The following is a 25,018-nucleotide window of genomic DNA, read 5'->3' on the forward strand; positions in this document are numbered from 1 at the left end:
GTCTGTAAAACCGTCTAATAGGCGAATTATAGACAAAACTTCTTGTCTAAAGCTGAGACTCCCGCACTCATGACTTATAGTTCCATTTACAAGCTATTAATAAAAAACATTCTCAAACGTATGTGCTAACATGCCTGCATGCTAACTGAGGATTTTTTTTCTGAACTCAATTTGGCCTGAACTAACCTGGACACGTGTTCACACTTCTTCAAAATTTTGCGTTTTTTCTCATGATTCTTGTTCTAAAACAATACGAAATACAATAATAAGTTACAGAAAGCTTTTATAATGGGGAAACTAGCCCAATACGTAATGATTTGGCCCTAAAAGGCGAATAAAATCGATCAATATAGTAGCGATTTGTCCTTCAATTTGGACAACGCGCGTTGATCCGTAGCGAAGTGCATTTAAAAAATAAATACCTGTAAAAACATAGCCATAAACAGCGCTAACAAGATAAGACGACTTGTTAGTTGATCATGAAACGTTCGCTTCTTGTGTGCTCGTAGATTTTTCTTCAAATATTAGGCGAAATAAAACATCTTGCCCTGACAAAGATACGTTCAAGAATGGCTTTCTTGAATCTTGATCAAACTACGCCCAACTCAACTCTACAAATTTCCCTGCTCGCGTCATCAAATTCTCTGGCTCTGATTGGTCGAAGAGAACAAGGAATGTATGCTATTGTTTTTAACAGGACGAGAACTTGAGTAATTTGCATGCTTAAGAAAAGTTTCAAAAGAATTAATTCACGATTCGTTTTTGTCAAGCAGTAAACAAGATTATGCATATGAGGCCGCTATTTCCCATACGCCCTGTTACACGGTGAAACTTTTGATTTAACTTGCATACAATACACGATTCTACTTTTGAGAGATGTAAATTTTGCAGACTATACGAAACTTCTGCGTTCATTACAGTCCCTGGACGCTTTTTACACTTTACCTATTTGAATCCTCTTCTATTTTGATCTTAAAAGTACAATTGCATTGCATGTTGCAAGAAGAATTTGCCTGGGTGCCTCAACTGAGTCGAATTTAGTCCTCGCTGGACAAATTGACTGCATAGAGCATCCTAGTAGATTCAATGAATTGGTTTTAGGTCTAAATAAGATTAAAAATCAGTCCAATTTCCAATTGACATAGCCAAATTGATAGCTTTTTGAATTAGATATACATTCAGGGTGTTTAAAAAAGCAGTCACTGTAATTGCATAAGTCGAGAATGCGAATAGCACTTTAACGCCAGAGGATTTGAAAATGCGTCTTATTATTGATTTGAAAATGCGTCTTGTTATTCAAATAGCCACACAAGTTGCGTTAAAAAGCAACTTATGCCGGTTTTCCACTAGCGATATTTTTCGCGCGAAGCGACTATATTCCTTTGTATTTGAGCAATTTGTTCCAGATGGTTGCAGTTGAAAGCTCTGAAACAAAAGTAAAATGTCGCTTCGCGCGAAAAATATCGCTAGTGGAAAACCGGCTTTAGGAGTATTGTAAGTTCCATTACGAATGGCTCAGCACTAAAAATTATTGTTTTTACATGTCTTAGCCATTCGTAATGGATCTGTTAAAGTGAATATTCAAATACCGGGTGTCCCAAAAAAAATTACCTATTTTTAATTCAACATAACTTATAAACGAACTAAAGAATTACAATCAAATAATCCATGTGTAGTTGAGTAATGTCTAACTTGAAGTTTGATATATTGCATGAAGTTTGAGCGAGTAATTTCCGAGATATTCGCGTTTAAAGACACGGTAACGTTTTGAAATGTGTCAAAAATCAGCAAAAAATTGCTTGTTAAACGCAACAATCCGGTATCTACAGGGGCAATTTCCTGACTCATGAGTAAACGCGGCGATTGGCCATGGCCTCCACGCTCCCCTGACCTGACGGTGTGTGATTTCTTCCTCTGGGGCTATTTAAAGCAGCAGACTAACAACCTCATGACCAACAACCTCTGGGAGAAAACTTGGGAGAACTTCGCGAGGCGATTCTTCGGTCATGTCGCAATTTGGACGCCCACATGATTCAAAGGTCTTTTGATGGCATGCTGACACGGGCAAGAAAGTGCGTTGCTGCTGGTGGGCATGAATTTGCAGATGAATAAGAACAAGTAAAAAACGATTTAAAAAAAAAAATAAAAAATAAGTTACAAGACACCATGTTACGAACCGGTATTGTTGAAACAAGTTTAATAGGCCATTTTTTCCTGATTTTTGACAAGTTTCAAAACGTTGCTGCGACTTTAAACGCGAATATCTCAGACACTACTCGTTCAAACTTCATATGTAATATATCAAACTTTAAGTTAGACATTACTCCACCTAATATGGATTATTTGATTGCAATTCTTCAGTTCGCTTACAAGTTATGTTGAATTAAAAATAGGTACTTTTTTTGGGAAACCCTGTATTTCCCTCCTCCACTTGACGATCTTCCGTGACTACATTCTGTGGGATCCATACTGACATCTATAGCTACCATACAGACACTATTGCTACCATACAGACACTATTGCTACCATACAGACACTATAGCTACCATACAGACACTATTGCTACCATACAGACACTATATAGCTACCATACAGACAAATTGCTACCATACAGACACTATATAGCCACAATACAGACACTATAGCTACCATACAGACAATATTGCTGCCATACAGACGCTATATAGCCACAATACAGACACTATAGCTACCATACAGACAATATTGCTAACATACAGACACTATATAGCTACCATACAGACACTATAGCTACCATAAAGACATTATACCTACCAATGCAGGCGGCAAAAATTATATTTCTTCATGTCGATTGAATGACACTTGAAAATATCAAGTAATTTTATTATTTCTATGCAGAAATGCCTTTCCTTTTCAGTCAATTGTAATGCACTGGGCAAATGAATCCTAGCGCATGACATGCATGATAACTCGGTTTTGTCGACTGAGGCACCTCATGACTTTGAAATCAATCCTTGTTGAAATTTTAAGGCCTGGGGCCGGTTGTATGAAAGCTGGATAGCGCTATCCACCGGATAGTGATTTTTTCAACCCTTCTAAAAATGCTTGAAAAGCGATAAAATTTCGTTTTCCGAGCCAGCAATTATTAAAGAGGATACTCGATTTAGGAATACTAAGATTTAATCAAAGTTATAGCAAACAACGGGCGATTTTGAAGCAATTGAAAAAACCACTATCCGGTGGATAGCGCTATTCGGCTTTCATACAACCGGCCCCTGATAAATAAAACTGTATTGAAACTGGGAGCCAGGGCATGGTTCAGGCATTGCTTTGAACTCTACTTCTGCCAAGTTTCCTAGGATTTGTGACCATCATTTTTGCAACGCCGCCTGCATGAGGTGCGTTCACGTTGCACTAAAAAATTTTATTGAAGTTTTTCTTACAAGCTTTTCAAACATGATTTATCAGGAGAGGTCTTCACGATTGTTTAAAATGTCCTATAGTTTAATAAACTAGAAGAGTAGAGGGAGCAACTTACCATTCACATTCGGGAATCGGAGATTTCGGTCGGAAAAGCAAATGGAAATTTCCATCGGAATGTTCAGAAATTTTCGATGGAAATTCCTTGTACTATTTGCTTCTCCGACCGCGTGATTTCCGATTCCACAAGGTGAATGATCAGCACACCTGCTATGGTAACATTTTGGTGTTCATTGACAACAAAAAAATGAATTTCTAAAGAAATGAATGTAGTGCCTTGCTCACTGTTATTCTACGTGACATCCAGTGATATATCACAGCTCAGAATGTCTTATTTAACATGTAAACGGAAGGCCCAGTTCACATTATAATCACAATATTACACGACATCGTGATTAAGAGTTAGAACCACGTCTTAAAACGGTGTTTTCTTGTCCATCATTGCGAACAGTGAAAGAATTACAGCGCATACTCAACGAAAAGCTTGATGTTAAACGAAGTTTGTTTGGCTCGTTAGTTTTCTGCAGCCAATCAAACTTCTAGTAACACCAGGCTTTCCACGTTTGATGTCACCATGGAAAAGGTCTTTAATTTTCCCTCCAAAATCCTCTGCTACCGAAGCATATAATGTCCTTGTTTTTATTTCTTGGATTTCTTCCACCGCAGTAATGTGAGTTAGTTAGCAGCAGATCCCCCGCCTGATCCTCCACCCGCACCTCCAGCACCTGGTTGTTCTTGACCCGACAGCAGAAGAAAGATCACCAGAGGAACTATATACATCCACTGTAATAACATCAATTTTTGAATCAATAAGATGGTAAATTAAAATTAATACTAAGGTTTGTTTAAATTATTACTGGGTGTAAAAAAGGAAGAGTACAGTATAATGTGACGTGATTCTGGCGTCGATTTATAATAATAAATTCTTAAGACAATTTCCAAAAGAACAGAAATTGTCGTGGATGAATGTTAAAACAGTATGAAGAAGCGATGAAGACAAGAGCTAGTTTGCTGTTTCCGATATATATTTCTATAAGGATATTAGTTAAATATTACAGCGCAAATCTTTTAAGAATCAATCTGATCTCTTTTAAAAATATAGTTTGATCAGTATTTTAGTGGAAGATACGTATTAGAGATCTTAAACCCGTGGGATGGTAAGGTGGAGACGGCTAAAAAACAAACTCCTTGATATAAGAAAGTAAGAAAATAGCTATCATTCTACTAATAATCACTTCTATGAGTTAGATATCGCTGATTTCCTAGAAATACTTATGTTACCAAATGTATAAAATTATATAGAAAAGTAGCTGCTACTCACATATTTCGCAAAGAAAGACCTGTTGTCTTTTCCTTTCCCTCTTTCTTTCTCACGTCTCTCATCCTCCAACTTCTTGATATAAGTTTGAGTTTCTGGACTAAATTTGAAAACAAAGATAAATTTAGACCAACTCGTTCAGATTGACCGATTTAGTTGTAATAATTATTTAGACTGGTATATTAGTGTGTATGTTCGCCATCCACGATTAAGCGTTTCTTAATGGTTATAGTACATCCCCTACACAAATACACTCCCTACAGGCCATCAATGAGTGACGACGATCTGAAAATATATGACGCAGTAAACCAGAACATCTCATATGCACTGACCTCAAATTGTCATACTGGATTAAATTGAAATTTTAGGAGGGGGAAAAATAATAAATACGTACACAGGTCCTGGTGTAATATGTGACAATAGCACCGTTGTATTAAACTGATCTCTGTCAGGTAAGTCAATCTAACATAAAAAATAATGGTATTAATAAATAATAACAAACTATCTTAATGCATACGGCGTATTACGAAAAGTGTTCCCCTAGATACGTATTCCTCTAAATACGTTAGAAGAGCAAAAATCGGATTTACACGACATGTGCTGTGTATTCACGTTTCACTACACAAGCTAATTTCAGGCTTGAGGCGCTGCGTCAAGAGAGCTATATGTATTTAGTATACACCCGACCATTGTCTATTACAAATCCTACATTCTGATTGGCTACTCAACCATCGTCTATTCGTGATAGTGCACGTTTGGGAAAAATTCGCTCGCACGACCGTATAAAATTGAATTAATTAAATTATTTTTCGGTGCAATTTTGCGGTGTATCGATTATTTCCTCGAAATTAATATATCTAGGTACAGGGTGTATACTAAAACAATTAGACAACTCGCCTTCGTTGCCTATGAGCGGATAGTCAACTCAGGCTTCGCCTTCGTTGACTATTCGCTCATAGACAACTCGGACTCGTTGTCTAATTGTTATATAGTGTTCCAATTCCTTTTGTGTTAGTAGCTTTTTTTAACTGTGATCTTTAATTATCACTGATATAGCGATAACAAACCCGATATATATAGAGAGACTGGGAAACCGTAAAAAGATTTATAGATGTATACTCCTATATGTATACCCAGGTTTTTACAATCTAAGGAATTTCCTTATATGCATACATATGGAATGTATATGTTTACTGTACCTCTTCATCGTTAATTCCACTACAGTCAGCAGTCGTTGTTGACAAGCTGACGGCAAAAATTTGACCTGAAACATTTAAAATATAACAGTTGGAATAATTATCATATCGGTTTTCGATTGTAGACTCATAAGTTTTGTAAACGTAAAAAATAAAAGTTTCTACGATTCTCACAGAATAAATATGAAAATTGATCGCAATATTCACAAACCTGTATGGTCAACATTTAATTTAATTATATCCGAGAAATTCGACTTCAGCAATGAACACTAAAAATAGTCAAACGAGAATATAAGAGACGGTAAAGTGGTTTGGAAGACAAACTTTAAAGACTGCATGGTTTATAATATATAAACGCCTACATATATGCCTCCGACGTAAATACTTCTACTTGGTGGAACCTTAAACGTTCATCTTCAGAGTACCCAGATATGTTGACGAGTTAGACAAAGGAACTGACGCGGACGACATAAATATTGGAGCGACGGTAGAAGAGACTGGGGTACTCAAGAAACAAGTTAAACAGGTTCTTAGTGAGGGATGTTTCGTGTCGCATAAATGACATTATAATGTGGTAGAGATAGAGGACGACAACGAGAGAGATGGGGAGCCAACTTATGCCAAAAAATTTCCGGAGTAGACCTACAGAGACAAAACTGTTGGGGTTAGAATGGGACAGGAAAAATGGCACATTGTCCATATCGTTACCAAACATAAAGTTGAGATGAACAAACGCACAATTCTTCAAACAATGGTGGGAATGTACGATCCTTTGGGTTTAGCCAGTGTATCCACTAATAGCGAAAGTGATCACCCGTGATATCTGCGATCGCAAGCATGGATGGGATGCTGACTTGCCCAAGGATTTAAGAAATCAGAGGTAGCAGTGGTTATAGATGGATTACCAACCTATTTGACCTTTCCAAGAAGTTTCCATCGAGACAGAATTGTAACTAAGGAGGTCCAAATTCATCGATTTGCCGATGCGAGCATTCTGAGATTTAAGCCCCGTTTACACTACACTCGATTTATCGGCACGGCACAGCTAAAATGAGTACCCGTGCCCATTTCATCCTTTGTTTTGGTAGCCTGAACACTATTAAAATTGAGCACGGGTACCTATTTTAGCCGTGCCGTGCCAATAAATTGAGTGTAGTGTAAACGGGGCTGTATAGTGCATGCTGCAGTTTATGTCCCAACGGTTTCTGAATGTCAAAATCAACACTAGCAAAACGAGATTCATTCACTCAAAGGTTAAAATTGGTGAGCTGTCATATCGTCTGTAACCTCATTGACAATGGTAGAAAGGTTTATTAGTCAGGTAAGTGTTTTTTGCGTGGAGCGATTCAACCGTTGCGGTTTGCCTGCAAACGGACAGGGTAGCTGCAGGTAATTTCCTATCGAATCGGGTGAAAAAGATCAACGACAGGCACAAATCGAGTGGAAATGCGTCCCCACTGTCCAAAACCCAGCAGAAATCTAAGTCAGAAAGTCGAACGATGAGAGATAAGAAAGTTACCATAATTCCAAAAGAATTCGATTTCATCCATCACTTGTTGCAAAAATTCGATCTGTCTAAAGCAGTGTAAATTTTGGCATGGGTCAAAAGATTGATCGACAATTTGTGCGTGAAAAAAAGTTCAATTTCTTTATATAGACTTACGCAGTGATGTTAAAAACTCGAAGAAAACTTTGAAGTAGAATTGAAATGTTGAAGAGTTTAGACCTGGAAGATAAGCTGCAGTCGATACATTCAGCATGTGTAAGAGTAAGAGTAAGAGTAAGAGGAAATTAAGTGATTGAACTGAATGTATCCTTGAATTAAAATGAAGGGGTGACATTAATAGTATGATTAGTTAGTTGTTAATAATTTTAATTATATATGATTAAAAATAGGGGGCGCGTGTCGTGATGACGTGTAGATGTAGCATGGCGAGAAACTTGTAATAAGTCATAGCGATAAAATAAACTCTAACATTTGTGAAAACAAAAATACACCCCCTTCAATAGGTGAGGGTAAATCGGTTTTGATTTTTGGCACTTCACTCGATGTAGGTAAATTCTAAAGGTTTAAAGGGTCTTAATTTCGAGTGGAATTATACACACTTCAAATTTAAGCCAGGAACAGTCGATGGACGTATACACACAAGTGGCAAGACAGTGGCAAGAGCATTGCACCGGCATCGCAAAAGCGTATAGGTTCGATTCCTGCCGGAGGACCGATACTATAGTTGACTCATTTTTCCATCAACTGTTCATGGCTTGAATTTGAAGTGTGTACATCATTCCACACGAAATTAAGACTCTTAATGCAATCTTTAAAACATTATTAAACTTACAGCTTTGATAAAAGTTGATATATACAATTTATTTCCAGATTCTTCAGTTTCTAATGGTTCCACTGCAATTCGGATGTGATAAAAATTGCCTTGATATGAAGCATCCTGGAAAACATTAGAAAAGTTTGTATTATCACTGGGTGTAAAAAACGAAGAGTATAATGTGATGTGATACTGGCGTCGATTAGTAAAACACAATAATAAATTCTTAAGCTTTTTTCGTCTAAAAAGTCTAACTTCAAAATGACATGCTGTATATTTAAAGGCACTAAAGCAATCTTTAGCACATTACACAATCTTAAACTCATGCAAAGCTTTGATAAAAGTTGATAGATACAATTTATTTCCCGATTCTTCAGTTTTTAAGGGTATGTTCCACAGAGAGATTTTATGTAAATAAAGTGTGAACATGATTTCAAATTTTTCGCTAAAAATGGCCAAAGGTTTTTCACTATATATTTTTCTTCAACATAAAACAGTGTTTGACCATCTTTCGTAAATGAATCACCAGGTATAGCGGACAAACCATTTGGGTTTTCTTATCTTAAGATATTCCCCGATATTCCCAGCGTGAAAAGATGATTGTGTAAACTAATGCGCAGATTGATGACAAGGTTAAATTAATATATTAAATGTTCGAACCTTGATTGAATTTTTAAACTCCTCTGATGATAAGATGTTATAGTCATTGTAAGATCCGGAGATCCCCTTCAGGCTTTTGATTATAATTTCTCCTCTAAAAAAAAAATTGATGCGAATATTTAGAGAATACATTACAGAATGTAGTGACAAGAATTATAAGGAAATAATTAAACCACACGATGGCCGTTTTCACGCAAGAGACGCATAATGCGTCTGATAGCGTCTGATATTTTTTTATGTAGTGTAAAGACGGGACAACTAATGAGACGAATACGTCGATGGAAACACGCGCGAATAGATTATATTAAAATTTCTGGTTTATTTTATCACTGTCTCATTTTCCAGAATTATTCGTCTATGTGCCGTCTTTACACGGGCAGAGGCATTATCCGTCTAGACGAACTATCGTTGGTTATGCGTCTCTGAGACGAAAAACTGAACATTAATCGTCTGGACGTATTATGCGTCTGTTTGTCCGTCTTTATACTGAAGACGAATAACCAGAGAAGATGCATTATGCGTCTCTAGTGTGAAAACGGCAATGTTTGATTACGGTTGATTTGTCTCCGACTTCATCTTGATTTCAAGTGATCGTTTACATGACATGGATATTTTTCAGTATTAATGGATGCACAACCATCCCTAATTATATGGTGTCGCGTGAAAAGACCAAGCTGGTCTTTACGACAGTCGTAGTTACAGTAACTACAGTCCGTTCCACTTCTAGAAGTCCTCGCTGTTATTGACAGGCTATTTACGCTTTGAACTTTTTTAAAAATCGTTCCGGATAGTCGGTACTAGGACTGTGTGAGAACGACCTCTACAACCCCACAATATGTTTTACTATCTTTTACTATCTACCACTACATCTTTTGTATTTTATAAATTTATCCAGTCAGGTCAAGAGTTTTTCAAGCATGTCTGAAGTAAGTGATCGAAAAAAAAGCGAAAAACATATAAACAGTTTTAGCTTTTGTTTGTTTCACATTGCGCTACTGTATGTAACAGGTGATCTGATGTTGAGACGTTGATTAGAGTCACATCCCACTCACTTCACATGCAAATTACGCAACAATAATGTTTTAAAGAATATGTACCTTTCCTGAAAGTTCAACTTGGAACCTGCAATAAAGAAAAGAAATATATAGATTGTGGCGGCCGATGCTTGTTCACCGTAATGCGCCATGAATGTTTAAAAATAAATCTTGACGATACACTTGTTTGACTTCGCTTTATTAAGTTCTCGTAAGATTCTTTGGCACTTTAATTATTTGCTTAACTTACTTCACTTTACTTAAGTTCCCTTACGAGTATGTTACAGAGTCTGTCTTAAGATTATTGGTTGTCTCTTTTATATGCTTTACAGTAGGCGTTATGAATATATTAGGCACTCAACACGATAATTTGCATTAATGCACACGCAGTTACACTCCCCCCACAGAAATCCTTTGATTTCTTCTAAGTTAGTCATTGGCTACCAAAAGCACAAGTTTATGAATTGGTCTCTTTAACATTGAAGGGACTCTAAGCCTTTTTCCTTTATCATCCAAGCTTGTATCACCAACAACAAGTTCAACACTTCTGACCAAACCAGTTTCATCAGGATAAGTAGTGATAATCTTTCCGAGCTTCCAATTATTACGAATCTCACTTTCATCTGTCAGTAGGACTATGTCTCCAATCTTAAGATTTCTGCGAGGCTTGTTCCACTTTGTTCTTTTTTGTAATGAATGAAGAAACTCCTTTCTCCATCTTGCCCAAAATTCGTTCATAAAATGCTGAATTCTTCTCCATCTCTTCTTTGAATATAATTCTTTGTTCTGGAAAACTCCTGGCGGTGGTAAAACAACTTGCGTCTTCATAGTCAGTAGGTGGTTCGGCGTAAGGGGAGAAAGGGAATCAGGATCGTTCAAAGTGTTGACAGTTAAAGGTCTGGAGTTCACAACACATTCAACTTCACATATCAGTGTGCGAAAAGATTCATCATCTAAGCAAGTGCTGTTCCTTCGCATTAGGGCATTTAGGACATTCCTGACAGTTCTAATTTGGCGCTCCCAAACCCCACCAAAATGACTTGCCTTTGGAACATTCATTCTAAATTCGACCCAATCACAATTTGACTTCAACAGTTCAGCACCGATTTTCTTATCATCCATCACCTTTAACGCTTCTTGTAGTTCTCGTTGGGCACCAATAAAATTTGAGCCTCGGTCACTTCTTAGTTGACGAACGGGACCTCGTCTACATATGAAACGTCTTAATGCTTGAATAAATGAGTCTGTGTCCATCGTATTCGAGACTTCAAGGTGTACTGCTCGAGAAGCCATACATGTGAACAATGCGACGTATCTTTTCAGCTCTTTACGACGATCTTTAATATACCAAGGTCCACAATAGTCAACAGCGGCATATGTGAATGGTGCAGCTTGTTCAAATCTATCTGTTGGTAGGTCAGCCATCAATTGCTCTTGAGCAGCTCCTCTTAATTTTCGACATGTCACACATTTACTTATCATGTAGGCCACTGCAGATGATCCTCCAATGATCCAGATACCATTGCTTCGTATCTCATTCAACGTTAGACCACGTCCTTGATGAGCAACTCTTTCATGATAATAGCGAATTACCAATTCCGTCACGTGAGTTTTTCGAGGTAGAATGATTGGAAATTTGACGTTGTTGGGAATATCAGCATGCTTGATCCGACCTCCAACTCGCAAAACACCATGAGAATCACAAAATGGATTAAGACGATACAACTGACTTGTCTTTTTCACGGAATGTTTAGATGGCATCTCAAACCTTTCATCCCTTTCTTTCCTGATCGTCAACGTCTTGATATCTTCTTGAAAATGCATCATTTGAACTGACTTGTAGATTTCTATGTCCGCCTTGCGTAGGGTTTCAACTGTAAGCTTTGGTTGACAATTATCAGATATAGTTTCTTTGCTCGTTGATTGGCCTGACTTGGCTTTCTTCAACAGCTTTTCCCTGTAGGTAAGACAAACTGCGACGGCTGATCTTGCACGTTGCCAACTCGAGAAAACTTCAATTGCCTGTGCAAGGCACCACGTTCTATTGACATTTAGGGAGAAACAAGATTGTTTAACTTCAGGATCTTCTAATGAAATGTCTTCAACCGTTGTATGTTCAAGCCACTGATCCTCAGGTTGCCACAGAAACTTGGGTCCTGTAATCCATCTTGGGTTCTTCAATAATTGCGAGGCTGTCATTCCTCTGGATCCGTCATCTGCTGGGTTAGAACTTGACTCTACATATTTCCACTGTCCTTTAGTAGTCTTACTACGGATTTGTGAAATGCGATTAGCGACAAATACGTGGAATCTTTTGGAGTCATTACCAATGTAGCCAAGAGCTATTTGACTATCCGTCCAAAACGTTTCGCTTTGTATATCATATTCAAGCTCATTCTTCATCGTTTCGTTGACCTTTACAGAAACCAATGCAGCTGTTAATTCCAAACGAGGTATGGATATGCTCTTTAGTGGGCAGACTCTTGCCTTTCCCATAACTAGCGAACAATGAATTTTCCCTTCGGCGTTCTGAAGGCGAATATACGAACATTGACCATAACCAACGTTGCTTGCATCAGAAAAGTTGTGGAGTTCGGCAGACTTAACTTCTCCAAAATCAATCGGCTTAAAACATCTAGGAATTGATAATTCTTTAAGGCAGGACAGCTCGTTTCTCCACTTTATCCATTTTATCTTTAAATCTTCTGGAATATCGTCGTCCCAATCAATTTGATCACGACAGAGATCTTGAAGTATTCTTTTTCCAAGAAGAATTATCGGTGCCACGAATCCCAGTGGGTCGTAAACTGAACAGACAGTCGCCAAGATTCCTCTTCTTGTTAACGGACGATCTTGTAAAATAATTCTGAATTCAAAGTTGTCAGTTTCTATGCACCATTGCACGCCCAGTGTTCTTTCAATTGGTAATACAGCTAAGTCAAGATTCTTCACTGCATCCGCACGGTCTGACTCGGGAATTTGCTGAAGAATTTCTCTTTTGTTACTGATGAATTTGCACAGATTGAACCCACCTCGACTGCACATCTCTTTGGCTTGCTTCACCAGGTTAACTGCTTCGGACACGGAGGCGACTGACTTCAGCCCGTCATCGACGTAGAAGTTTCTTCTCAAGAATTCCGCTGCATCCTTTCCAATTTCTTGTTCATTGTCGTCAGCAGTTCGTTTAAGGGCATAGTTCGAGCATCCTGGAGACGAGGCTGCCCCAAACAGATGCACTGTCATCCGATACGTTTGAGGTTCTTGATTTGTGTCTGGGTTGTCTCCAGGCCACCAAAGAAAACGGAGGAAATCGCGATACTCTTTCGAGACCTTTACTTGATAAAACATAGCTTCTATATCAGTTGTGAAAGCAACACTTTCTTGGCGAAATCTTGTTAATACTCCAATCAGTTTATTCGTTAAATCTGGACCTTGGAGTAGATACTGGTTGAGCGATTCTCCTTTGTATTGAGAGGAACAGTCAAATACAACTCGTATCTTCTTAGGTTTCTTGGGATGGTAAACCCCGTGGTGTGGGATGTACCAACATTTTCCTGGTTCTGTTGTTTCTTCATTCGATGGAACTTGCTCTGCATTCTTTTGAATGTGACGTAATCTTCTTTGTACGTAGTATCATTCTTGAATCTTGACTTCATTGTTGTCACAGCTAAATTTCGGTTGTTTGGTAATTTGATATCATCATTCTTGAACGGCAGTGGGATCTCATAATGTCCATCTTCTCTAAGGTGGATTCCATCAGAAACCTTTCGCAGGAAATTCTGGTCATCAATTGAGGAATACGTTGGCGAAATGTTAATATTCTCGTTGAAATCGAGTTCGAACATCTTGTTGATCGTTGATGGGTCGATAATTTTTTTCTGGAGCGAAAACAATGTTTAGTTGTTTCTCTGAGGCAATCTCCCTGGTCACAATGCGATTACATGACATTTGATAACTTTCAAAGTCTAAGTCGTTTTCATTCAACTTCGAAACAGGACCGATAAACCCCCAACCAAGAAGAGTTTTAATTGCATAAGGATCGTTCTCGTTTCCTGGTATGACTTCCTGTGGCTTGATCGCCTTTGGACAATTTGATCCAATCAGTAGACCAATGTCCACGTTTTCTTGATAACGTGGTAATTGTGTTGTTAGCCTTTCTAAATGCTGCCATCTTTCAGCCATTTCAGGTCGAGGTATCTCGTCTCTTTTTGATGGAATATCATCTCTACAGTAAACGGATTTCGGTAACTCGATTTGGGTGGTTTTTCCTAGGTCTTCTATGATAAGCCCAGCTATCTTCTTTGTTGCTCATTTCCGTTCCATGCATTGTGTTTAAGTTTAGATGAACATCTATACCATTAAGTCCGAGTTCTTTGAAGTATCACTTTTAATGAATGTCCCATTACTACAGGATAAAGCGTATACCATTATTGATGATGGGGATCTTTCTTGTGATGCAACCAAACTGGTACAATCATTGAACTGATTCTGCTTTCGTTGTTATCTTGATTGGATTTCACAGCATTTCGTACGCTTACACAGTTGTTAATTGTAGAACCAGTGGATTTGGGGTCCTTATTGGGCAATTCTGAGGAAGTTTGCGTTGAGCACTCTTTCTTGTTGCCACTCTTCGTTGCATCATGTAACAATGTAGGATGTTTTAGTTGGCAAACATCACACTTCTTTCTAGTGAGACATCTTCTAGACACATGACCAACACGAAGGCATCCGAAACACAATTCTTTCTTCCGAATGAAATCCATTCTTTCACTTAACTTCATTTCTTGAAACTTCTGACAATTCTCCAAAACATGATTCTTTGCACACAAAGTACACTTGTGCACATCAGGTGGACTTCTTTCTTTGTCAGTAAGCGATAGGGGATTGACGATGGTTGAAAAATTACTGGACTGTTCATTCCTTTTCCATTTACGAATGTCTTGCTCTTTACCTTCGTTCTTCCTATCACCTCTCTTTTCTTCTTTAATGGCATAAGGAGAAAACACAGGATTTGTAGCAAAAGTTGCTTCGTCTTTCACAAATTCTACGAAATCGTGGAATTTGACTGCGTCTTTTTCAGTTAAGATTTCATTCGCTCGACGGCACCATCTTGCAATTGCGAAATTTGGTAATTTTGAGCAAATCTTCTTTATGACATCTTCGCTATTTAACACTTCCATGTGTTTAAGTGTCTTCATAGCTTCTTCCGCTTGTACAAGAAAATCTGAAAATTTCAATAGACCAACACCATCTCCTGAGTCCTTTATGGTAGCCCAATTCAATAACCTTTCTTTGTAGGCATAAGCAACGCGATATGGATGACCAAATCTTTCTTTCAGAACAGTTCGTGCTTTCGTGTAGGCTTCTGGAGAGTTCAATGTGACTAAGCCTTTGATAACTTCTCTTGCTTCCCCACTTGTGAACTGATTCAAATAATAAAGTCTTTGCTTCGGATCCTCGACTTTGCTTTCAATGAGGGATTCGAAGGAATTAATGAAATAAGGATAATCAAAATAATTACCAGAAAACATTGGTGGTTGTTGTTTAGGTAAGGAATTCAATACTTGTTGCTTAGCCAATTCAACTAATAAAGGTCCAACACTATCAGGTTGATCTGGTTTCACATCATTAGATTGTGATTCATAAACATTTGTTTCTTTCTCAGGAATGACTTGACGTTCTTCGCCCTTTAAGACTGGAGGAACAGTATATGTAGAAACGAATTCTTGAGCGTTTGCATTCAATTCGAACGTCGCTGGAACATGCCGAGGAATTGCTTCATCAGGCATGGCTGACTGAAGAATATTTTCATTAGGCATAGCTAGCCACGAGTAGTCAGAAACATCAGGAATATCTTCGTCGTCCGATGTAGCTTCATCACCAATCAAATCTTGCTTATGAGTATGCACTCTTGTTCCCAGTACCTCGAATCTACGCTGTTCTTGTGGGGGATGGGTTTTTTGGGTTGTTATGCTTTTTCCTTGCCCACGATATTGATCGAAAGCTTGCATTTCATTAGTGCGAGATATGTCCCGTTTTTCACATTCTTCTTCAAATTTCTTAAGAGCTTCTTCTTCTGCTTTGGCTTTAGCGATTTCCTTTAATGTTTTTTGTTTTTTATATTCTGCTTCTTTATCAATAAAGTCCATTTCAACTAGCAATGAAGCTGCTTTCGCGGCGGCTTTTGCTCTTCTTGATCGAACTGATGATGTTGATTTTCCCGACAAACGCGATAACGTGCTTGACTGTGAACTTCTCTGTGTACTTCTCTCTTCTACGGCCTTTATTCTTTCGTTAACTCGTGTTCGAGATAGAAAATGTTCGCGATCACGTATATCTAGCCATCGGTACGCTTCGGTGATTTCTTGCAACGATTCTAGATTTGAATAGTAATTATCGTGTGCTTCGTTTAACCTTTCTCGCAATTTATCTAGTTCGTCTCGTTGTCTTTCTAGAATCGAAACATCGACTGTATCGAAAGGCTGATCGAGCAAACGATTTACGTAAGTGATTTTTCTTCGAAGGTTTGCTCCAGCCAACGTTCTTAGTACTCAATATGATAATTTGCATTAATGCACACGCAGTTACATAGATTTAGTTTGCAGTAGACAGCATGTAGTACTAACAGGACCCACTGAGCTATTTTTTTATTTTTTTGAAAGATCATTTGCAGTAACTTGAAATGAAAATGAAATACCTCTGGTACTGTGAGTCATAACAAGCTTAATCACCTCTTGAGGTTTTTGAACATATTAAAATATATAACTAATTGGACAATTCTTTGCCTATGCAGAAGCAAGCGGTCAGAGCATCCCAGGTTGATGATCATTTATAAACTGGTATACCTGTGCCACAACAATTTTTACTATTTCTTTATAAATTAACTAAATTGGATTCTGCTAATGGCCCATAACTATCTGTCATATACATTATATTATATCACACTACATGTGTTGACATGTATAAGATGAAACTGTTTAAAGTTATGATGAATGCAACTAATAGAAAGCTAGTCATTTTTTACCAGTTCCTACAGCATGTTCCACAACCAATGTTAAACCTTCTCTGCCAACATCACTCTAAACAAGGAAAATAAAATAAATCAACATTCTACATAAACATCAAATCTCTCTCATATGTGGATCATTCTTCACTGAACTAAATTTAAAACTGGGGATTATTTATCAAACACTGGTGCAAACAGTCCCAATTAGAATTAAATTGGAAAAATTATTTGATTGCAAGATATGCCTATATACGCGGTTTGAAAAATTTTGGCATGCAAATAAATTTGTTTTATGTATGAAAAGCCCTGAGAACTGATTTGCAAAAATTATGTAATTAACACATCTTCACCAGTGACACTAATTTGCCAACTTTCCATAGGTATGGTATATATTTTTTTATTCTTTAACATTTAACCACCAAACATTTTACATCTTAAGAACACATGCAATAGCAGTAACCTAGATTTTTAACTTCGTTCACACTTGTTATATCATAGGTATTTCATCTATAGATTTTATTCATTAGAAATGCCATATCTAATATGTTTTGAAACAATGTTGGCATTCACTAATCGAACACAGTAATTTTAATTAATTGAGTTATATATACTTTGATCAACCTCCGGTGCAGGTAAGAAGTCCAATGATTTTGTTTTTGCTAATTAACAGGCATAAAGAAGTATACCCAGAGAATGCATTTTGTCATTTACTGACCATTTTCATTACTAATGATGGCAAAGTTAATTTCATAATAGTATTACTTTAAATGATGTAAATTATGCTACTGTATATGGAGTACCTTGGTGTATACATGATTTTTCATGCTATTTCAACCTTTCCAATATTGTTTGCAATGTTGAAGATTGTACAATTTCATGAACAATTCAAAGTTTGGTGGACAAAATGTAATGTGATAACAGCTCTTCAATAACAGCTTTTCGAAAGCTTGCAATTGGTGTGTCTGGTCCAGGCTGGTTTCATTCAATCATGCAAGTTTACCCTCATGATGTATTAATGTTATATCAATTTCTCTCCAGACAAAACTACTCTGAGATGAAATCACTCTGCTTAATAAAGATTGCTACTAGGGTGGATTCAGCTGCATAGAAATATATTTCTTAATTGCTATGTGTAATCTTGACTTAATTTTGGGGAGGGGGTTGACATTGGCCCACTAGTAACTTAATGACAGTAAAGTTTCAAGTCCAGGTTACCATAAGTGCAATTAACTACAAAACAAACAATATTGCAACAAGGACTGTGAATGAAAAAAATAAGGCATATTTCTTCATATTTTTCTAAAAATAGCAAACACAGAACCTCCATAAACTTGAGTTAGGGTAATGTGTAACATAACACACTCTACGAGTGATTAAACCTAGCATTTTGGAAGTTGACAAAATTGTAAAATTGTAATTCTTATTCTATACAAAAACATTTTCCTAATACTACCAGTCTGTCAGAACAGCCCAAAGTCGAAACATCCCCAGCTCATATTAAAATGTGGGGAGACATATTGTATAGCTCTCTAAAGCGCATTCGCAAAGACAAGAACAATCTTCAGTGACAATCTTCTATTCTTCATGACGGTTTTGAGGACTCTGAGAATTTCTTTATAGTCCAAACATCAATAAAATGCGAGTTAGGCATCGTACATATACTTGCAGCAGCATACGACTCCACTGGCACAGTGGCGTCCGTAGCATCATATGATCTGGAGTCTGCTTGGTGCGCCATTCGCAATGAATTTGCGAAGTACATACGGTCGGATATTTTAGATCAAAGTTTTAGTAATATGAAATCGTTTCCAAATACACCGTTTTACCTAAGAAATGTGGCCATAATTTCTATTGAAAATCTTAAAAACTAGGGTAACATCAATTTGCACAACTTACTGTTTTGCAGGAGACAAATGAACCAACAAAAACAAGGAAACAAAGGAAATTTCTTGCTACACGCCTAAAAACGCACGCGTTGATGCACGTTGATATCAACTTGTTCGCGGTTGTTCTCGACAGGATTGAACAATGTTGTGCTGCACCCTGTCAACAAGCTTGTTAACAATATTGTTCGTGCGTGTTAAAACGATGTTGTTCACGGTTGATGGATGAACAAGACCTGAACAAGTTGTTGCAACAGCCCAAATCAATCTGATATCATGCGTGATTTACGATGTCAACAATCGTAAACAATGATGATTCAACATTGCGTAAAACAGCATGATGACAAGCATGTTGAATGATGTTTTAACAGCTCAAAATATGTTGTCCCAACAACATTGTTTTTTCAATCTTTGGCCGGGGGGTGTTCGCCGCCGCCGCTACAGTTCACTGCGCCGCCATGCCTGTGACGGATCGAAAATGAAAAGTATCCGTTTCACCAATGGAATAATGTATTCATTTTAATTTAATAAATACAAAGGTACGACTTTATATTAAACTTTTTAGATAAGCAAAGTAAATTAACTCTAAGTCTCTAACTGCTTGACAAATAAATATTTCTTCCCGTGTATAAGCTCCTGCGATTCAAACTTCAAAGTAGTTTATATAAAACAGTTTTTAACTGCTTTAATAAAGTATTAAACAGCTCCATAAAAACAAAGGTCTTATACTCATATGAGTCTGAATTGAGAGATGAAAAAATATTAATTTGAGGATGCATTAGCGGCTTAACTGTCAAATTACTAATTACTGCAATACATTATTTGAAACCACACCCTGTAGTAATAATTCTATATTATGATTACATATATGTTCATACATAGATTCATGAAAATTGAAATATTTAAGGGATTCCCCAAGATAAAACTTGTTCACCAAGTAGTAACAATGATTTGTGTTGTGAACAAACTTATATGTTGCTTTACTCACAGCCTCCCTTTCAACTGTCACAGTTGTTTGACTCTCTTTATAACAACATCTTCCTGCAGAGCAATCATGGATGAGGCATACTTGTTCAATAACACACTGAGGTGACAAACAATTTCACTTGCCCAGTTAGTTCAACCTTGGGACACTGGAAATGCTCCGAATATTTGGTTTTCCAATTCATCTTTGGCGAATCTCACTTCCTCAACTGCCACAACTCTTGTCAGGGATTTTTGATCTTGATTCCTTTTTTGAAAATACCAAGATGATGCTGAAATAAGCAGTGATTGATTAATATTTTTTGCGCACATTTTTGGTGAGTTCATTGTTACTTAATTAAGATTATATAAATATGATTGTTGTGAGACATCCACGCATGAGATATCAATGCTTATACTGAACAGGAAAACAATGGTTATAATAAAATTAAAAGTATATATAAGGTGATCGGAATGTAATTACAAAGAATTAAGTCAATTGTAGAGTTTGAGAACGTAAATACATTTGGTTATTCCTATAATATATGTTCAATTATCTTGAATGCATCAGTAAAGCCTTATTGTGGTACTATATAATAACTGCAGGTGTTACTAATGTGTTAACCTTGTAACAATGAATTTGAGGCCTCTAACATTTGTTTCATATACTCATGTTGTATTAATCTTATATGTACCTGATGCTGGTCATCCACATATACAATGGCTGAACCTGAATTAATAAGAGTTTGCCTCTCACTAAGAACAGCTTTAAAGGATGTGACTTCTGTATCATAAGGGAGACCAGCTGCTTCAATTGCGACTTGTTCTAGGCACTCACTCAGAGGCTTTGTCTGCAGTTTCCCTTTGTCATAGTTTCCCTAAAACAAAGAGGCAGTCAATTATTGATGTTTTAAAGTTTTAACTTCATTTCTGTTACAAAATTATAATTTATATATGAACTAAACTACAATATGAAATAAACTACAAATTGTTTACTTTTCTTAAGCATCCAGGGTGATAAATTGCTTTATCTTCCATGCTCTCCTTCTTTGGGATGTTGTCCAAAAATTGTTGCAGCTTTGGTTCTTTTGCCAAGTTTTTGATGCATTCTGATGCTTGTAAGCTAATATGTTATATATAGAGTACATGGAATTAATATTATGCAAGGCACATGGACAAGCTGAAGCAATTCTTGCAAACACATCTGATATCAACTATATATTGCCTATAGCAAACTTGTTTGTTACAAGTATATAGTCACCTGTGGTCTTTTCCCCATGTTCCTCCTCTTAGGACAAAGCGAAGCCTTTCCATCTTAGCAAATTTTGTACATATATCTAAGCTTGATGCATGCCTGTTGCTGTTTATATTTAATCCTCTGATGAAATGATTGAAGGCCTCAAATCTAAAATATCGATTTATTTGGTGTATTAAAAGTTTGTAAACATGTTTATATAATTATATAGGTATACTGTGTTTTTTCAATCTTGTCGTTAATGTGTGGTTTTACCTTTCAGTGCAGAAACCATTTGCTGGCCCCAGGCTTTCAATGTCATCAACAAGATGTAGCAGGAGATGTACTTTAGCCTTCTTTTGAAATTCAGGGTAGGTTCTTGCCACTGCATTTGTAAATTTTTGGACTAGCTGCTTTGCTGCTTCTGAGTTCCTCTTGTCAAATTCACTTGAATATGCTAAGATGAATATCTACAATGAATATTGAACATAGAATAGGTATAAAGATCTTGAGATAGAGAATTTTTGGATTCCATTTTCACAGGATTATGAAGAGTTATCTGCTGCTCAAAAGTGCATTGACAGTCACCAAGGTCTAACAATTAATTCCAAAAGCATATGTTAATTGTTAATATGTTATGTTTCCTATATTCCTTTCAGCACATGTATTATGTATCTGGTGTTATACCTCGCTCAACAATTCCCAGACCAAGAGTTGTTCAAATGGAATGATATCTTGCAGAACAAAGACAGCAACTTGCATCCACAATTTGTAATCTCTTCCAACATATGAGCCATAGTTTCTTGTGATGTTTCCCCTGATTGTGGCTGAAAATGCACTCATGTCAAGTGCTTGAATCTTTGCATGGAGCTGGTTTTTCAATTGCTGAGGTAGGGATTGAATTGTGTTGGATAGCATATACTTAACAGGCCCAAGTAGAATTGTATGCAGTATTTCAATAGGAGTTTTGCTAAATAAAAGCAAAATGTAATTAATAGTACCAATAGAACAGGTGCTATAGAAGTTGCTGCTTATATCCCACAAATTTACAAAAGGGTATTATTACCACCTAAAGAACACCTTCAACTGTAGTATTGTAGACAGTAGTAGTAGTAGACAGTAGTAATGTACTGTCTACAAGTTTTGCAAGGTGAAAATGCCAGTAATCGCACATTTGGGTCGCCACACATTTCGAACCGTATCTGCATACATACTTATTTCCACGAAAGCACTTCAGCTTGTCGAACGCTCCGCCTTGTTCTGTTACTCCGCATTCACTTCTTTTAATTTTTTTCTGGTTTTCAGTTCTAGTGTTGGCAACAAGAATTTTACTGTGGGTAAATACGGTTTCAAATTTCTATGGTAAGTCAAAATTTTAAAATAAACGGGTTTTTATTAACATACGGACAATCTTGTATTTCATGGATCTTCTCTTGAACGTATTCATCACTTCGTATTTCTTGAATTTCTGTTCCATTATCAGATGTTGCCTATGGTGTAATTAAATGTTTTAACCTCGCGCACACATGCATGTATAACATGTAAAATCGTGTATTAAAACGCAAAAGGGCAGAGCCTCTCCCCCATTTATTGCCTCTAGATTTCCGAAACCGCGAATTTCGAGTCACGAATTTGGAAGTTGCTTTTTATCAAGTATATAGAAATTAACGTACTTTACACTTTCTACAAAATTTGTTTGCACAGCTTCCCAAGTGATGTTCGAATTCTGATGCCCGTGGATTGTCCGCTAACACGCATAATACAGGTGACTTTACCAAAATGTTCTCATTAAAATGCGCGTCGTACATTAATTTACCTTCTTCGAGTTCTGCAACGAAATGAGACAAAAAGACTGAGCATGTAGCACTATTTTTGTCGTTTTAAACCATAATTTGAAATTTTGACTCTACCTTGTAGGTCACAGGCAATGGATTTCCCAAGTGCAACAGACGGAACTACGTTAGATGTGCTAATAAAGTGAATGTTTTCGATTTTTCGAAATTCGTTTCGTGGAAGGCCCGCCAAACTCATCGAGAAACTCTCCAACCGATTCCATTTCTTCGTTGTGTTTCCGCTTGTTTCGTCGCTAAAGACGAGCAACGGAACTGTGGAAGTCGGATTTTTTCCACCGGATTGTATCCTGTCGACGTGTGGTGCAAGAATGTCTTTGGCTTCCTGTGATAAAAAGGTTTTAATAATAAAACGTTATTATACAAAGAACAAGAAACCGCGTATGGATTTACATAAATATATGCTACTGTTTAGGAGTTTATTAGTTGCGCAAACCTGTTCTGATACTTCAGACGCTTGTTCGTTTACATATTTCTGCTTTATTTGACGAGGATGTAGATCAACTTTACATTGGATACTGGAAGTATGGATGGTCACTATCACATCTGGACAAATGCAATAACGTCCATCCCCTTCATCTTGAATATATTCGATTTTTGTCAAAATTTCCGTTTGGTTGCGAATGACCTAAAATTAAACTGACACTATAGAAGTCGCAAGCCGGTTACAAATATAGTTCAGCTGATTCGAGTATGATTATCTTTCCAAAATCGTAGCCCCTTATTCTCTAAAGTTCCTAGGTAAACGTGGAAAGCCAACCTAATATATGGGTCTAAAAAATCGACAACCCATCATCCGTTCCGTGTTCGGAGAGGACTGGAAGCCGGACAATCTTAATGGAATCTGTTTTTAAAGCACTGCACACTTACCTTAGCGAAGAATTTGGTTAGTTTTCCTATATATATATCCCCGTCAGATAAAAATTTCACGATATCTTTCAGATAATACGTCGTTCCGTTCACAGAGATCGATGAGCTTTGAAAGTCTTCGTTTTCCAACCACTTGCGTCCCTGTATCAAAGGGAATACATGTACTGTTCATTCTGCAGTTCAGTGTACGCGTTATCTTGCTTCGTGTGCATGGTATAAAACATTTGGACAAAGTTGTACCCATAGGCGTACGGGAAAGTGAAGCTGGGCTCCCCCTCCTCCTTTTCGGGCAAAACGTGTCTTGTCATTCAGGCAACGACGTTACAACGGTCTATTTAGAGGTATTTCAACAAGTTCAATTTTTACAGGTTTACTACAAATAGCGTAGATTGGATTTGGTTTCGATTCTTACGCATATCCACAGACTGTAAATGATAGCCTTTCAAAGGAAAGTCTGTCACCTGTGGTCTTCTCAGATCATATAATTTTATGATGACGTCACGAAATCTATGACGTCATGTCTTCGGACAAATTTAGTCCAGCCCCCGTACGTATGAAAATCTGCCCGTACGCCTATGGTTGTACCTATAAATCTAACCTGTGGCATCTCGTTAATATACGTGTCCGTCTCTTCTGGAAATCTCATAAGCGCACTGGCTCTGGTTGGTATTGCGAGTTGAAGTTGAACGATATCCGAAGGCCGTAACCAGTAATATGGATAGCCGTTGTAATAATCCTAGAAATTGAAATGTTTACCTGTGTTAATAAATGGCCTTAATTGCACTTTGTACATTGGCCTTTTTTTAACGATCTTAGTCGGGCTTTAATCTGTATATAATACAGGAAGACATGGAAACCCAACCGCATCGTGTAATATTTACCTTTTGTGGCTGTAGTAACTCCTCTACTCCCTTAATTTTGAAATTAATCACTGAATTAAGGGAAGGAACATCTACGTGAAGTTTCTTGAATATCATCCACAGAAAATCTAGGTCTGCACGAGACTGAAAGTAGCAATTTAAATAGCAGAATTGACTAGATTATAATGATTACAATTGATGGTATAAATAGCTATTGCATTATTGTTTTCTTTTGCGAACTATTTGGTTATGAAAATGGAGAGCAGTAACTGATGATAAAAAAATGATAAAAAAATTTAACCATGCCAACCAGAAATACGAATATAGTATCGATATTCTAAAAATTTATTTGAAAATTGTTACA

General features: G+C 37.1%; 1 protein-coding gene and 3 long non-coding RNA genes across 5 annotated transcripts; 1 reads left to right on the forward strand and 3 right to left on the reverse strand.

Annotated features, from left to right (window-relative positions):
- Positions 1 to 3,362: 3,362 nt before the first annotated feature.
- Positions 3,363 to 18,000, reverse strand: LOC114526100 (ER membrane protein complex subunit 10-like). The gene is made up of 10 exons (XM_028547601.1): positions 17,995 to 18,000; positions 17,013 to 17,067; positions 10,052 to 10,076; positions 8,955 to 9,048; positions 8,313 to 8,417; positions 6,185 to 6,242; positions 5,977 to 6,041; positions 5,172 to 5,239; positions 4,781 to 4,877; positions 3,363 to 4,242 (listed from the first exon to the last, which is right to left on the reverse strand). The coding sequence occupies exons 1-10, from the start codon at positions 17,998 to 18,000 to the stop codon at positions 4,135 to 4,137; spliced, it is 681 nt and encodes a 226-aa protein (XP_028403402.1). The 3' UTR covers positions 3,363 to 4,134.
- Positions 18,001 to 20,090: 2,090 nt separating this feature from the next.
- Positions 20,091 to 24,603, forward strand: LOC114526195. Of its 2 annotated transcripts, XR_003687325.1 has the most exons (8): positions 20,091 to 20,178; positions 20,847 to 20,958; positions 21,358 to 21,445; positions 21,734 to 21,964; positions 22,380 to 22,436; positions 22,779 to 22,839; positions 22,992 to 23,262; positions 23,867 to 24,603. It is a non-coding gene; the product is annotated as an uncharacterized LOC114526195 (long non-coding RNA). The 2 variants fall into 2 exon arrangements; XR_003687324.1 differs by lacking the exons at positions 20,847 to 20,958; positions 23,867 to 24,603 and having other exon boundaries at positions 20,093 to 20,178; positions 22,992 to 23,082.
- On the reverse strand, positions 20,579 to 21,434 carry LOC114526197. The gene is made up of 4 exons (XR_003687327.1): positions 21,351 to 21,434; positions 21,102 to 21,245; positions 20,837 to 20,963; positions 20,579 to 20,718 (listed from the first exon to the last, which is right to left on the reverse strand). It is a non-coding gene; the product is annotated as an uncharacterized LOC114526197 (long non-coding RNA).
- Positions 21,974 to 23,072, reverse strand: LOC114526196. The gene is made up of 5 exons (XR_003687326.1): positions 22,985 to 23,072; positions 22,748 to 22,902; positions 22,479 to 22,564; positions 22,289 to 22,381; positions 21,974 to 22,044 (listed from the first exon to the last, which is right to left on the reverse strand). It is a non-coding gene; the product is annotated as an uncharacterized LOC114526196 (long non-coding RNA).
- Positions 24,604 to 25,018: the final 415 nt, after the last annotated feature.

This window comes from Dendronephthya gigantea, unplaced genomic scaffold (genome assembly GCF_004324835.1).
Source record: "Dendronephthya gigantea isolate DGI-Jeju-01 unplaced genomic scaffold, DenGig_1.0 000037F, whole genome shotgun sequence".
NCBI lineage: Eukaryota > Metazoa > Cnidaria > Anthozoa > Malacalcyonacea > Nephtheidae > Dendronephthya > Dendronephthya gigantea.

Coding starts and splice junctions, on each gene's coding strand:
- LOC114526100 (XM_028547601.1), bottom strand. Junction 10,077..17,012: donor GGAACATGCTGTAGGAACTG/GTAAAAAATGAC, acceptor TCTTTATTGCAG/GTTCCAAGTTGAACTTTCAG. Junction 6,042..6,184: donor ATTAAATGTTGACCATACAG/GTTTGTGAATAT, acceptor TAAATGTTTCAG/GTCAAATTTTTGCCGTCAGC.